Source organism: Populus trichocarpa, chromosome 8 (assembly GCF_000002775.5).
Source record: "Populus trichocarpa isolate Nisqually-1 chromosome 8, P.trichocarpa_v4.1, whole genome shotgun sequence".
In the NCBI taxonomy this organism is placed as follows: Eukaryota; Viridiplantae; Streptophyta; class Magnoliopsida; order Malpighiales; family Salicaceae; genus Populus; species Populus trichocarpa.
The window spans coordinates 8996509-9008095 of NC_037292.2; the positions used below are offsets into that span (position 1 = coordinate 8996509).

The 11587-nt window shown below is 34.5% G+C and overlaps 2 protein-coding genes across 2 annotated transcripts; both read right to left on the bottom strand.

Annotated features, from left to right (window-relative positions):
* Window positions 1–1525: 1525 nt before the first annotated feature.
* On the bottom strand, window positions 1526–5117 carry LOC7482913 (adagio protein 3). The gene is made up of 2 exons (XM_002312429.4): window positions 4668–5117; window positions 1526–3519 (listed from the first exon to the last, which is right to left on the bottom strand). Exons 1-2 carry the CDS (start codon window positions 4973–4975, stop codon window positions 1914–1916), a joined length of 1914 nt encoding a protein of 637 aa, XP_002312465.4. The 5' UTR covers window positions 4976–5117; the 3' UTR covers window positions 1526–1913.
* A 3050-nt stretch (window positions 5118–8167) lies between these two features.
* Window positions 8168–9812, bottom strand: LOC7457807 (uncharacterized). Its single transcript, XM_002312431.4, has 2 exons — window positions 9253–9812; window positions 8168–8461 (listed from the first exon to the last, which is right to left on the bottom strand). Exons 1-2 carry the CDS (start codon window positions 9592–9594, stop codon window positions 8282–8284), a joined length of 522 nt encoding a protein of 173 aa, XP_002312467.1. The 5' UTR covers window positions 9595–9812; the 3' UTR covers window positions 8168–8281.
* Window positions 9813–11587: the final 1775 nt, after the last annotated feature.

The window sequence follows — 11587 nt, forward strand, 5'->3', positions numbered from 1 at the left end:
GTTTTTTTCTAAATAAAACTATGTCTTTATTTTTTTAAGACTCAACGCCACATTGTTTTGGTTTTTTTTTTCTCAAGAAAATAAAATAAATAAGGATTCGATTAATTCAAGTTAACCCAGAACTAATCCTTCTCATAATCAGAGTTTTGAGCTTATCAAAGTCTTATAATGTGTTGTTTGGAGTTGCGTTTGAAATAGTATTTCATGAAAATTTATTTTTTTTATTTTTTAATTATTTTAATATTCAATATCAAAAATAATTTTTTTTAAAAAAACCTTCCAAAAAGTGTAAAACAACATAAGCATCCTTGATAACAATACATTTCTCTACCGCAACAGAAAACATCTCATAGCTTCCGGGGTAGATTCTGATGACTTTGCGTGAATTTAACTCGTGAACACATGCTTGGTTTCTTTTAAACTGTTTGGTATAGCGTGGTGATGTGTGTATTAAAATTGCATTTTGCTCAATTATAATTTAAAAGTAGCTGGTTAAATTTTACATAGCCCCACTAAATTTCTTTTCTTTAAATCTTGATATGAAAAAAGTGCAATCTATAACTTCTTTTAATCATGTTTTTTCAAATTATAACAATAAAAATTATCATAATATCAAACACATACTATCAACCTATAACATGGTGATGTATGTATTAAAATTGTTTTGATGTGCTGATATTAAAATAAATTTAAAAAAATAAAAAAATTACTTCGACATGTTTCCAAGAAAAAATATATTTTTAAAAAAACCATTACCGCAATGACAAACATTACTTTATATCCGAACACTTTAATATATAAAATCTTAGAATTAATTTTGATGGACAAAAAATATTATCTCAATAATAAACTCATGTCAGGAGTCGCATATTAAAAATATAATAGGAAAGCCAAATATACAGATCAAAGTAATATTATTAAAAAAAAAAAATCTAATTTAAAGATTTTGTTTAGCAAAGTGTTTTTTCATCGCAAGGAACCTATTCAGGGTATTAGAGCACGTTGAGATTTGAAAATGTATAGATTTGATTTTAGAATTCAAGGATCAATTGGAAATATCATCCAATAGACAGTCAAAATTGACCGTTAGGTTTTTTTTTCCGTTGGCTGTTTAACCTGACAACATATATCTTTTATCCTCACAGTGAAGTAGCAGTAGTGTTTTTCAGTATCAGCCCTCAAGTTTTGTTATTTCGCATGATTCACCCTCAAGCTTTGTTCAGGATATAAGCACATCATTAAAATTTAATTTTACCACGGGGAAATATTTTGATAGAAAAAGAAGTATAATATTCAAATGGAAACGCGCAAGCTAAGTTGGCGTGGTAATGGCGGTGCAACCTAAACCTTCTCTGTCTCCAACCGTTTTGTTTGTTTCCTAAGCATTTTCTCTCACATTCCACGTCCCCATCTACTGTTCTCTGGGGGCATTTTGCTATATTATAATGCATATTATATTTTTTACTTGAATCAGGACACAGAAGTGCTTTTGTTCATGGAGGAAAAGGAATGGTGAAAAATAATCTTCCCAGTCAACCAACAGCATTCTCATGCAGTAGAAAAAAGGAAAAGGAATGGTCAAACGCACATAATGCAAAACCAGCTAACAACCCGTTACATCCAGCAGCATTCAATTTCTAGCACAAGTCATTATACGTGAGTACTATATGATTGCAACCACAAGAAGCAAAACGTGAATTTGTGCAGGACGTTTACACAAAACAGACAGTTGTTGTGGTCTTCATACTTACAGTACAAATACGAGCAAAAAGCATGGGGCAGGTATTCGGTGATGCAGAAAGATGTGATGGAGCGGAAGAACCTTATAAATGGCATGGGTCATAAAACAGAGTTTTCTGGAGTGGCTGGTGCAAAACTTGTGTCAATCGTAATATGGACAGCTCATTGTTAAATCATGGTTCTGAGTCTTGCCTGCTTGCTAAGCACAACTCATGCAATTCGTTTAGTATCCATTCCTCCCCAGTGTGGCCCCCCAATACTAGGACCCTGGTCCCTCCAACCACACAGGTGCTATGACCCCAGGCAAACTTTGGTGGTTGACCAGGAACATTGAGAATCCTCCATGATGGTTTCTCCTCAGCAGGATCCAACAGGAAAAGCTGAGAAGGAGAGTGCAGCCCAGCAATAGAACCACCAAAGATTAAAATCCTTCCACAGGGCATGCTAACAGCAACATGATCTAGTCTGGGAGGGGGGACATCAGAACTCTGGCTCCCAATGCCTGTTAATGCACTGCACTCCAGTTGCCTCCATTGTGGTTCTTCATCCTCCAAGTCAATGGTGTAGGCCTCGCCTGATCTCAGTCGTAAGTGTCCACTGTTGGCAAGTCCACCAAACATAAGAATTTTTGTCCGATCATAAACTGAGAGTGAATGCCCTAATCGAGATGGAGGTGCCCAAGAAGTTCGGATCTCTCTCCACATCGGCTTGTCTGTAGTGAGATCCAACATGTAGGTGTCACTGAGAAGTACCCCGGCATCTGTACATCCGCCTGAGACAACCAGCTTAGAACCTTCTATGGTGCAAGAGCTATGCCATGATCTAGGTAGAGGGGGAGTTCCGCCAGAAACTTCCTTCCAAGTAGGCTGTTTGGCATCCAAGTCCAGGACAAAAACATCATTGAGCAACCCTTGCCTACCACATCCTCCAAAAACCACCAAACAGGAACCATTGAGGCAAGAAAGAGTGTGGCCCCAGCGCCCTGGTGGGGATGATTTCACACTAATACGCTGCCACTCTGGATTTGCAGCATCCAGATTGAGAACAAACGTGTCATCCATTGGCTGCATGTTTACCCCTTCCCCTCCAAACAATACAAGTCTATTTCCTACTGCACATGCACTGAAATTGCAGCGTGAAGGCTCAACAGCTCCTCCAACTGTCAGTTTCCTCCAGCGCACAGCCTCAAGCGTAGTTAGTTCCCTTGCCAGACGCCCCCAGCCCAACTTTTTAGTCATCAGCTCCAATGCACCAGTGACTTCTCTTCCCCATGCATTTTGACAAACCATCTTCCTTACATGCTCATTTTTTGTTAATTGCCGGATTCTTCTGCATACAGATGCAATGGATGCAACATCCCTTGGCGTCAAGCGTGATAAAATGTTATGAGCCAATACTTCATCAGACAACTGAAGTATTCCACATATTTCTGGATGCCCAGTGAATGTTGATTGTCCACGCGGAAGAGAATAATTAGCTGATTGATCAGACAGCTGATTGCAAGTCTCTTTGAAGACTGGATATGATACATGGTTCAGATCTATTTTGGCTTCTGAAAATACCTGAATAGCTATTATGTGTGTGATAGCTCCATCATCGTCATGTATAGGTACAAGTCTGAGCCTGTTCACCAATGGAGTACCATCCTTCCTAAAGTTTAGAAGTTCACCTTGGAACTCCACCCCTTCCTCAAGACATCTTCTGATTTCAGAAACAACATCAGGATCTACTAAAGGATGCCTTCTTTGAGCATGAGGATCCCTGTATTGTAAGAACCGACTGAAAAGAAATAATTTCCAAAGCAGTCAATATCGATCCCTTACCTCGTAGAAAAATCTCAGTAAGAAAAATCACGGAAGCAAAAATATTGAACATAGAAACTGCACCTTAAAAAGCGTTCATGGAAAACTAATCAAATACAAAAAATTTAAGCAAAAACACAAACAAAACCTGAATAGCTGCACTTAAAAGGTGGGCTAACTGGTAAATACCCATTGCAAAATGAACATCGGAATTGGAAAACATAGTCAGGATATCAGCCATACGTGGTGCAAATCACAAAAGAAAGCCAAGAGGGATCACAGTGGCCAACCAAAACTCAGTATACTACTCCTTCCAAGTGATCAACACGTTAAATTAAACCAGGGAAAAACAAAATCAGCAAGATGAGAATTCGTCAAATAAGGTGCCAAGAGGACCACCTCAGAAAACCAACAACTTAATTCTGAATACGAGGAACCAAACTTTAAAGCCTATCCTTTTCTATTTAAACAGCATCCCATTGCCCCTAGCTCTCTAAGACCACCAAACAATCTCCAGAAGCACAAAAATTATAAGCAAGAGCTATGAAGTCGCACCTGAACAATAAGTAAATCATTAAAACTTAAAACTGTCTCTTGCTCACAACATAACTATCAGGCAACATAACCTTTTCAAGAATCCTAAGTAAAAAAAAAAACCAAACATCTCACGAGTAACCTCGTTCTTCTAAATCTTCTTCCTTCCATTGACCTATGACAAAAAGAGTTTAAGATGATCCCATCTCCTCGTCCCAGTAAAAAAAAAACAATGTCTCGGGCCATTATTCCATCCTTCCTCTTAATCGGAATCAAAATCACTTGTAGAAAAATAGATTGTCTTATTACCTATCCTTAATTTTTTTTTCCTCGCCAACCAAACAAGCTAGAAATCAACTGCAACAATGGTTATAAGCCCTGCGTCATCAATTTCAAAACGAAATCACATAATTTCCCCATTTTTCTACCAACCAAACAAGAGTACCAACATTGAAATAAAACGAACAAAGTAATTGGAATTTAAAATATTCTTCTTTCTTTGTTTCAAGTAAAAAAAAAAACAGATAAGAGTAGGAGGTATTGAAAAACGTAAAACGTAAAATGAAAAATGAAAGAATAAAAAAAAAGTACCAGTTATGACCGAGGACCTCGTGAGCTTGGTAGCCAGTGAAGTTCTGGAAGACCTTGTTGACATAAATGATAGGAAAATCAAGCTCTAAAGCATCCGAAACTACAAAAGATGTGGGATTCGTTGGGTAGAAAAACAACCCTCCTCTTGTGTCCTCCATTAATGAAACCTCTCTTTCCAATTCTTCCTCCTCCTCCTCTTCTTCTTCCTCCTCCCCTTTTTCTTTGAAGGATTTGGCGCATTTCAGCCTTTTACCAGAGCTTTGCAACTCTTCTTCTTCCTCGTACTTTTCTTCTTGAGGTTTTGACATGGTCTCTGTCTCCCCCTCACTCTCCCTCTGTGTGCGTGGAAAAACGAAATAAGAAAAATCAGAGAAAAAGAAAAGACTCTTTGCTGTGAGGATTGGAAGCGGAAGTTGAATTGAAGTGAAGCGTGTAAGTGGAGTCACTGTGCTTCTGTTCTGCTACTCGAGATATTTGTGTTCTTGCTACTTCGCTACTCACAATGGCCCTCTTCGTTCCCTTCATTTCCCAAAATGCCATCGATTTCTCTTTCCTTTAATGTTTCTTTCTTTTAAAAAAAAAAACATATTCATTTTAACCTTACATGACAACTTTAATCTTAAAACATTTTTTCTCTAATATTATTATCAAATTTATTCTTCAATTTTTGTTTATTTTGATATATTGAAAGTGAACCTTTTTAACTTTGTCTCATAATCATGCACAAATAACGTCAAATGTATTTTTATATTGTTTATGTGTGAATTTTATTATCATGAATAAATAAAAGTTACTTGTACATTTATAAGAAATTAATTTATATATTGTCATTAATTTCCTTTGTGAAAACAATACTTTTTATTTAGATTTTATTGCTTGATAATTAAAATTATTAATATCCAGTTGTATTTAATAAGTTAATTAAATCATATATAAAATAACAAGTTTTTTTAAACTCAACACGTAAAAATAACAATTTAAACGATTTAAATTTCTCTTTAATTTTTTATAACTGATTTGCTATTAAGTGCATTTTTTTAATATTGCTATTGTTTCTCTTCATTTTGATTAAGATATTATAATACCATGTTTTTTTTTATCTTAATAACTTGATAGTATGGCCACTTTTATTATGAAAGAGAAAATAGTAATTTCTTGCTTATTTACTTGTGGTGGAAGGATTTTTTTAGCTCAACACATGACAATATTATACGGCATCATGTGTCCCTAAATATTTATTATATCATAAATATTTTGGAAATAAAAACCCTTCTTTAATAAAAACACGAGGGTTCGTTTCAAACAGAACGTTAGTAATAAAATTAAAAACGTTTTTTAAATAAACACTATAAAATAATTATTTCTATCAATAAATGGTGGTTTGACGTTAGAAAAAATGTCAATCACGAGGATGGCAGTTTGGTAGTTTAAGGAATAGGCGAGGGCTTTAACGAAGAATACAAGTCCACGTCGGCTCGGTGATGGAAACGTGTGCTGTATAAATATCTTGGAAACAAAAATATCTAGGACCTAACTGCCACCATTTAGCCTCCACGTCACCCGAAGATATTTATCTGGCGGGAATGGGATCACCTATTCCTCCCATCGTTCCCGTCCTTGCTGACGTGTTTTTTTCTTTTTCTTTCTTTTTTAATCCTGTTTCTTACATTTAATCAATAAAAAAAATGCGTCATTAACTCAGTTTTATTTTTCAAATAATTATCTTATTAATCAATACACGTACTTCTTACACCTCGATGGGACCTCCAATCATCAAAAATAGAATATTAATTGTGAGTCCGATAGAATAATATACAAAGTTTTCTTTTAATAATATATAATATATATAATTAAGAATAAATAATTTATCATAATAATTTCTTTTTTTCTTTTGGACATAACTTGCACTGCAGAGGTTTAAAGTAGTAAATTTTGATTTTTAAAATGTTTTTTGTTTTAAATATATTAAAATAATATTTTTATTTTTTTAAAAAATATTATTTTTTACAACAATACATTAAAGTAATAAAAAATAATAATAATTTAAAGTTAAAAAAATCTTAAAAACACAGTTGAATTGCTATACGAGAGATGCCTTATTCATGAGCTAACTGAATGTTTAATGTCTCTTTGTATCCATAATCATCTTCATAGCACCTCATAATCGCAGAATAAAAGACTAAAAACCACAAGCAACAAAATATATGGAAGCATGCATCATTAGATAAGCTAGGTCCGTTTAAGTTACAGAATTGATCTGCTTCTTAGGTAACCCTTCATTTGCAATGCATAGAAATGGTTTGCCCATGATAAAAGGCCCAGGCCTGGACTCCAATTCGTTGCCTGCTGGAATTCTGCTGGAATCCACAACCGCCATGGATGATCAATAGTACAAGCTTATTAATCAAAAGACCAAGCCGAAAAAGTTCCCACACGGTACCGGCTCCTTTTCTTATTTTTTTCCCTGGTGCCAGATTACTAGCTTAATAGTTAATCAGAAGATTTGAGTGCATCCTGCCTAATACCCTGCAGAATTGCAACTAGCTTGTCGTGAGGAGGAAGCAACTCTTGCACCACAGGAAGCACATGCAAATTTGTCACCCGTGTGTATATCAGAGGATTCTTTTCTGGCTCAAGAACTTTGACACCGAGGACTCCCTCGTAAGCTTTGTAGGTGCTAAATGTTGTACTCACCAGAACGTCCATGAATCCCAGTTTTTTCCCATCACTGGTCCGAATGTCCTCTGCAGAGAATTCCTTAATGCCCTCCTCCAATACTTTCATTTTCTCCTGCACTTCCTCTACTGCCTTTTCTTGTGCTTCTTCATCGCTCAAGATAACCTTACCCATGGACTCAAATAGCTGCGTTGATTAACTTGTCAGTATCGATATATTCTAGCCTTGGCTTGCAATGAAAATTAAATAAAAATATGCTTTTATTACCTGTTGTTGAATAAAACTAACCCAGAAGCGGACTTTGGCTCCTTGATAAGGATCAACAGGCCGAAGCCTTGATGTATTTTCCCAGGCCTCGTCGGCATGCCTTTAATTTTGAGAGCCATTTCCACCCTCTTAGAGTAACTACTAGCCCACATTCCATGTAGTGTTACTCTATCTGTCTCCTCCTCCATCTCTCTGATCTGTTTCACTCTATATTTCTCTGTTTTCGACGTAATGCTAGTGGAGGATATATATATAATACAGAAAAATGAATGCCACGTTAATTTTCTTTCTTCCCATGTTAATGAGTTGTTTGTCAATGCTCAAGGATCATATGATTGAAGACTCTAGCATAAATCAACCTTTTTTTGTCACCTAACAGTGCATTTCTTTTTCAAACAAATTAAAGAAATCTGATCGAAGTTGAGATCGTTGAATCAGGATTAAACAAAATGTTGAGATCATTGACCGGATATGGATTCCACTTTCTTTGTGCCCACGAAATTAATTGTCGAACTGATAATTTTCTTAAATGGATGATGCGGTTCCAGGATGGCCCATTATGAAAATGATAAGTTCAATTTCGGCTGGAGTCATCATGCTTTAGGAAACGTGAATCCTTCCAAAATTTCAATTTCTGCTGAAAGCTAGAAATTAAAACACTTTCCAAAATGTCATTTAGGAGAAAGACGGCTCTTGAAGGCTTCCCATGTTAGGTCCTTCTCTAGATACTCTATATTAGAGGGGTTGAAAGGACCTTTGATTCTGTCTATGGATTTTATCACTGCCCTTGCTGGAAGAACACTTCTTGATGGATCTGGTGAAGTCCCGTAGCTAAGGCATGAAGAGAATCCCTGAGGTTACAAACAAGAAACACAATTTTATTAATTGTTTTTTTTTAAAAGAAAAGAAAAGAAAGAGAGTCAAGGGATGCAGCGTTAAGAGTGTTTGATAGGAGGTAGAAAAATTATGGATAACAATGGATCTAAAAAACGATTAAATTAATATTTAAATTAAATATAATTATAAAGTAATAAATAACTTATATTCGGGGTCAAAAACGGGAGGAGATGAGCAAAGATTAAATTAAAATTTCTCTCAAAATTTCTTTACCCCTTCCCCTGCAACGTTAACATTTAACCATTTTTTGTTGTTGTTAATTCTTAATCTCCATTAAACGTTGTTTAGAGGCTTCTAAAAAACCCAGGGCTTGCTATCCAACAAATTTCAGATGGTCTTGTTATATCTTACAAGTGAATTTGCCATTCAATCCAGTAGCAAATCACTTCGTAGAGCAACTATCCGCCCTTAAAATTCGTGCAGAATTTATCTTTCCCACCTATTTTTCAACATTTATTTGTTTCAAAAAGAAAAACGAAAAGCATATATGTTTGCTATGGGGTTCTTTTTTCCTGGCAATTCTTTTTAATAGATTCTTGAACAATTATTCTTTTACCAGACTTCCTTCTGGATCAATAAAAATTCAAGTCCAAGAAATTCGCGACATGTGCATTTATGAATATTTCAGGACGCATTTTCAAGCCACATGCCCCCATATATGATACCCTCCATAAAAACAATCCTCACACAGGGAAAAGGAAGAAGGATAACAAGAATTTTCACAAGATTAAGCGCTAATAATTACCTTAAAGATGAGTACCTCTACTTCCTGTTCATCTACAATCGCATGCACAAGAAGGGCTTCGCCTATTGCTGACTGACTGTAAAATTCCAACATTGCAATCTCCAGATTATGTCCATATTCTTCTTCTCTATCATCCTCGTCTTCATCCTCGTATCTCACTGATCTTCTCCTCGCTCTGCAACGAGCGGTTGGAATTTCTTGGGTGCTCAGTTTTACAGCTTTAATGGTGGAGATAGTAGCGGCAGTACTGTTGAAGATTGGAATGTTTGTCTTTGATAGAGTAGGTTGTAACGTGGAGTAAGAGGATGGCGTAACCCACCCCCTTGCTGTGTGCTTCGACATGGGCGACAGAGACACCAGACGCTCTAGGTTCCTTGATTAGTTTTGCTTGGATGTGGTTTGTTTTGGAAGATAAGGTCAGATGGATAGCGTAGATTTTATAAGAGGTTTTTATTTTCGTCCATGGGGATCACTTCGCTTTAAGTTTAATTGAGTAAGAGCTTATTGCCTCGATTGAACAGACCGTGTCAGAAAAGCATCTAGGAAGAAGAGGAAGAAAAAAAGAGCTAAGACCAGAGAGAAATTAGTTAAATCCTTGCAATTCAATCCATGCGAACTCTGATTATTTGATACGGTGAGATTAAAATATCCATAAAATATTTAAAAATATTATTTTCTAGTGGTTGGAAAAATTATGTTCTCGATAGTATAATTTCTTTTTATCAACGTCGGTGTATCACCAGCTGTATCACCAGCTTACATGTACTTTAACTAATCATGAATTCTAAAATTAACGATCATATAAGTTTCTGATGGCCCTGAAATTTATGAAACTCAAATGGGTAATCTTTAAAAAGTAAACCTAGAACCTGATTAATTAAATTATATCCCTCATATTTAAAATATTTTTAATTACTTACGAAATAATTTATTATTTATTAATTTAAATATGCTTATCAACTATTCAGAGAATTTCAGAGAACATTCAAATTGAGGAATGTAAATGTAAATTCGAATGTCATAAATTTTAGTTTACATTGAATTGGAGTATGCATAAGCTAAGCTAGTTTGGATATTTATAATTTTAAAAAATTAAAATTAAAATTAGAGAACATTGAATTGAATACTGTAACGAAATCTGGGTATGTTTCATAATCACACACTCAATTTGTCGGCTCCATATTGGAGCAGATAGACGAAGGGGGGAGAAACAAACATGCGCATTCAAGCCGCGGCAGGACGCCACCAGGGTGCCCTCAAGGCGCCAAACGTTTTCAACGCTTGGGCACCGTGTCGCTCGACATGCAATGAATGACTCTGAGCCAGCCAACTTCTATTCGTTTAGTCTTACTGAGAGTACGTACCCCAAAAATAAACGCACGCGGACCACCTCCTTGCGCTTTGGTAGGGACCCCTAGCCAGGAGTGGAGCTGGGATAATTTAAATAGTAATATAATAAGATATATATATATTTTTTAATTTAATTTACATTAATTGTAAAAAAAAAACCTGGTTTAGTTTTATTCAAAGTAACATGAGATATTTTTGTATAAGATAAGAGATTTAAAGTAATACTGTAAAATTAATTTTATATGGGTATGTGCTCTTTAAAGGATGAGTATGTGTTCTTTAAAGAACTCAATTTAATTAGAAAAATCATGTCTAATTGTATATTGGATCTGGTGATAATAAGATACATGTGAGAAAAAAATCCAAATATAATCAAAACAAATCTTTAAAATATATCAAATTAATAAAAAAAACATTCACTATAACAAAAAATAAAAAAAATTATAAGACTAGTAGATCTAGAAAAAAAAGCAGAATTATATATATTAAAAAACCTTATCAAATTCTTAACAAACATAAAATAAATAAAATAAATTTGGATCACTAATTACTTTATTTTGATGGAAAATTAATTATCAGCTTTACTTTAATTTTTTTACATTGTTTTGTATTATTATATATATATATATATATATATTTTTTTTTGTTAGAACTCAAGAAAAAGAAGAGAGAGAAATAATAAAAAAAGATGATTTAATTGAAAAAGTTATTTGTCTTTTTTTTTATTTCATGAAGAGATAGTTTTAAAGTCAAAGATAACTAATGATATAATAATTTATTATTATAAAGCTCACTTGTTATATTTAAATACTAAATAATAAAAAAAATCTAAAATGTTTTGCGGCCCCTGCTTGCTTGCTTCCTCTTAGTTCGGCTTCTGCCCCTGTCCCTATCTACTCACTACCCCATCGAGTCTTTATTTTTATGTTATAATTTATTTTTTAAAATGATTTTTTATTTAATAATTTAATAAATTTTATATATT

Bases quoted from the DNA above. Each gene is read 5' to 3' on its own strand.
- LOC7482913 (XM_002312429.4), bottom strand. From the start codon at position 4,975: ATGTCAAAACCTCAAGAAGAAAAGTACGAGGAAGAAGAAGAGTTGCAA. The intron at 3,520-4,667 runs GTACTTTTTTTT...ATTTCTTTTCAG, and splicing joins GAGGTCCTCGGTCATAACTG to TCGGTTCTTACAATACAGGG.
- LOC7457807 (XM_002312431.4), bottom strand. From the start codon at position 9,594: ATGTCGAAGCACACAGCAAGGGGGTGGGTTACGCCATCCTCTTACTCC. The intron at 8,462-9,252 runs GTAATTATTAGC...TTGTAACCTCAG, and splicing joins TAGAGGTACTCATCTTTAAG to GGATTCTCTTCATGCCTTAG.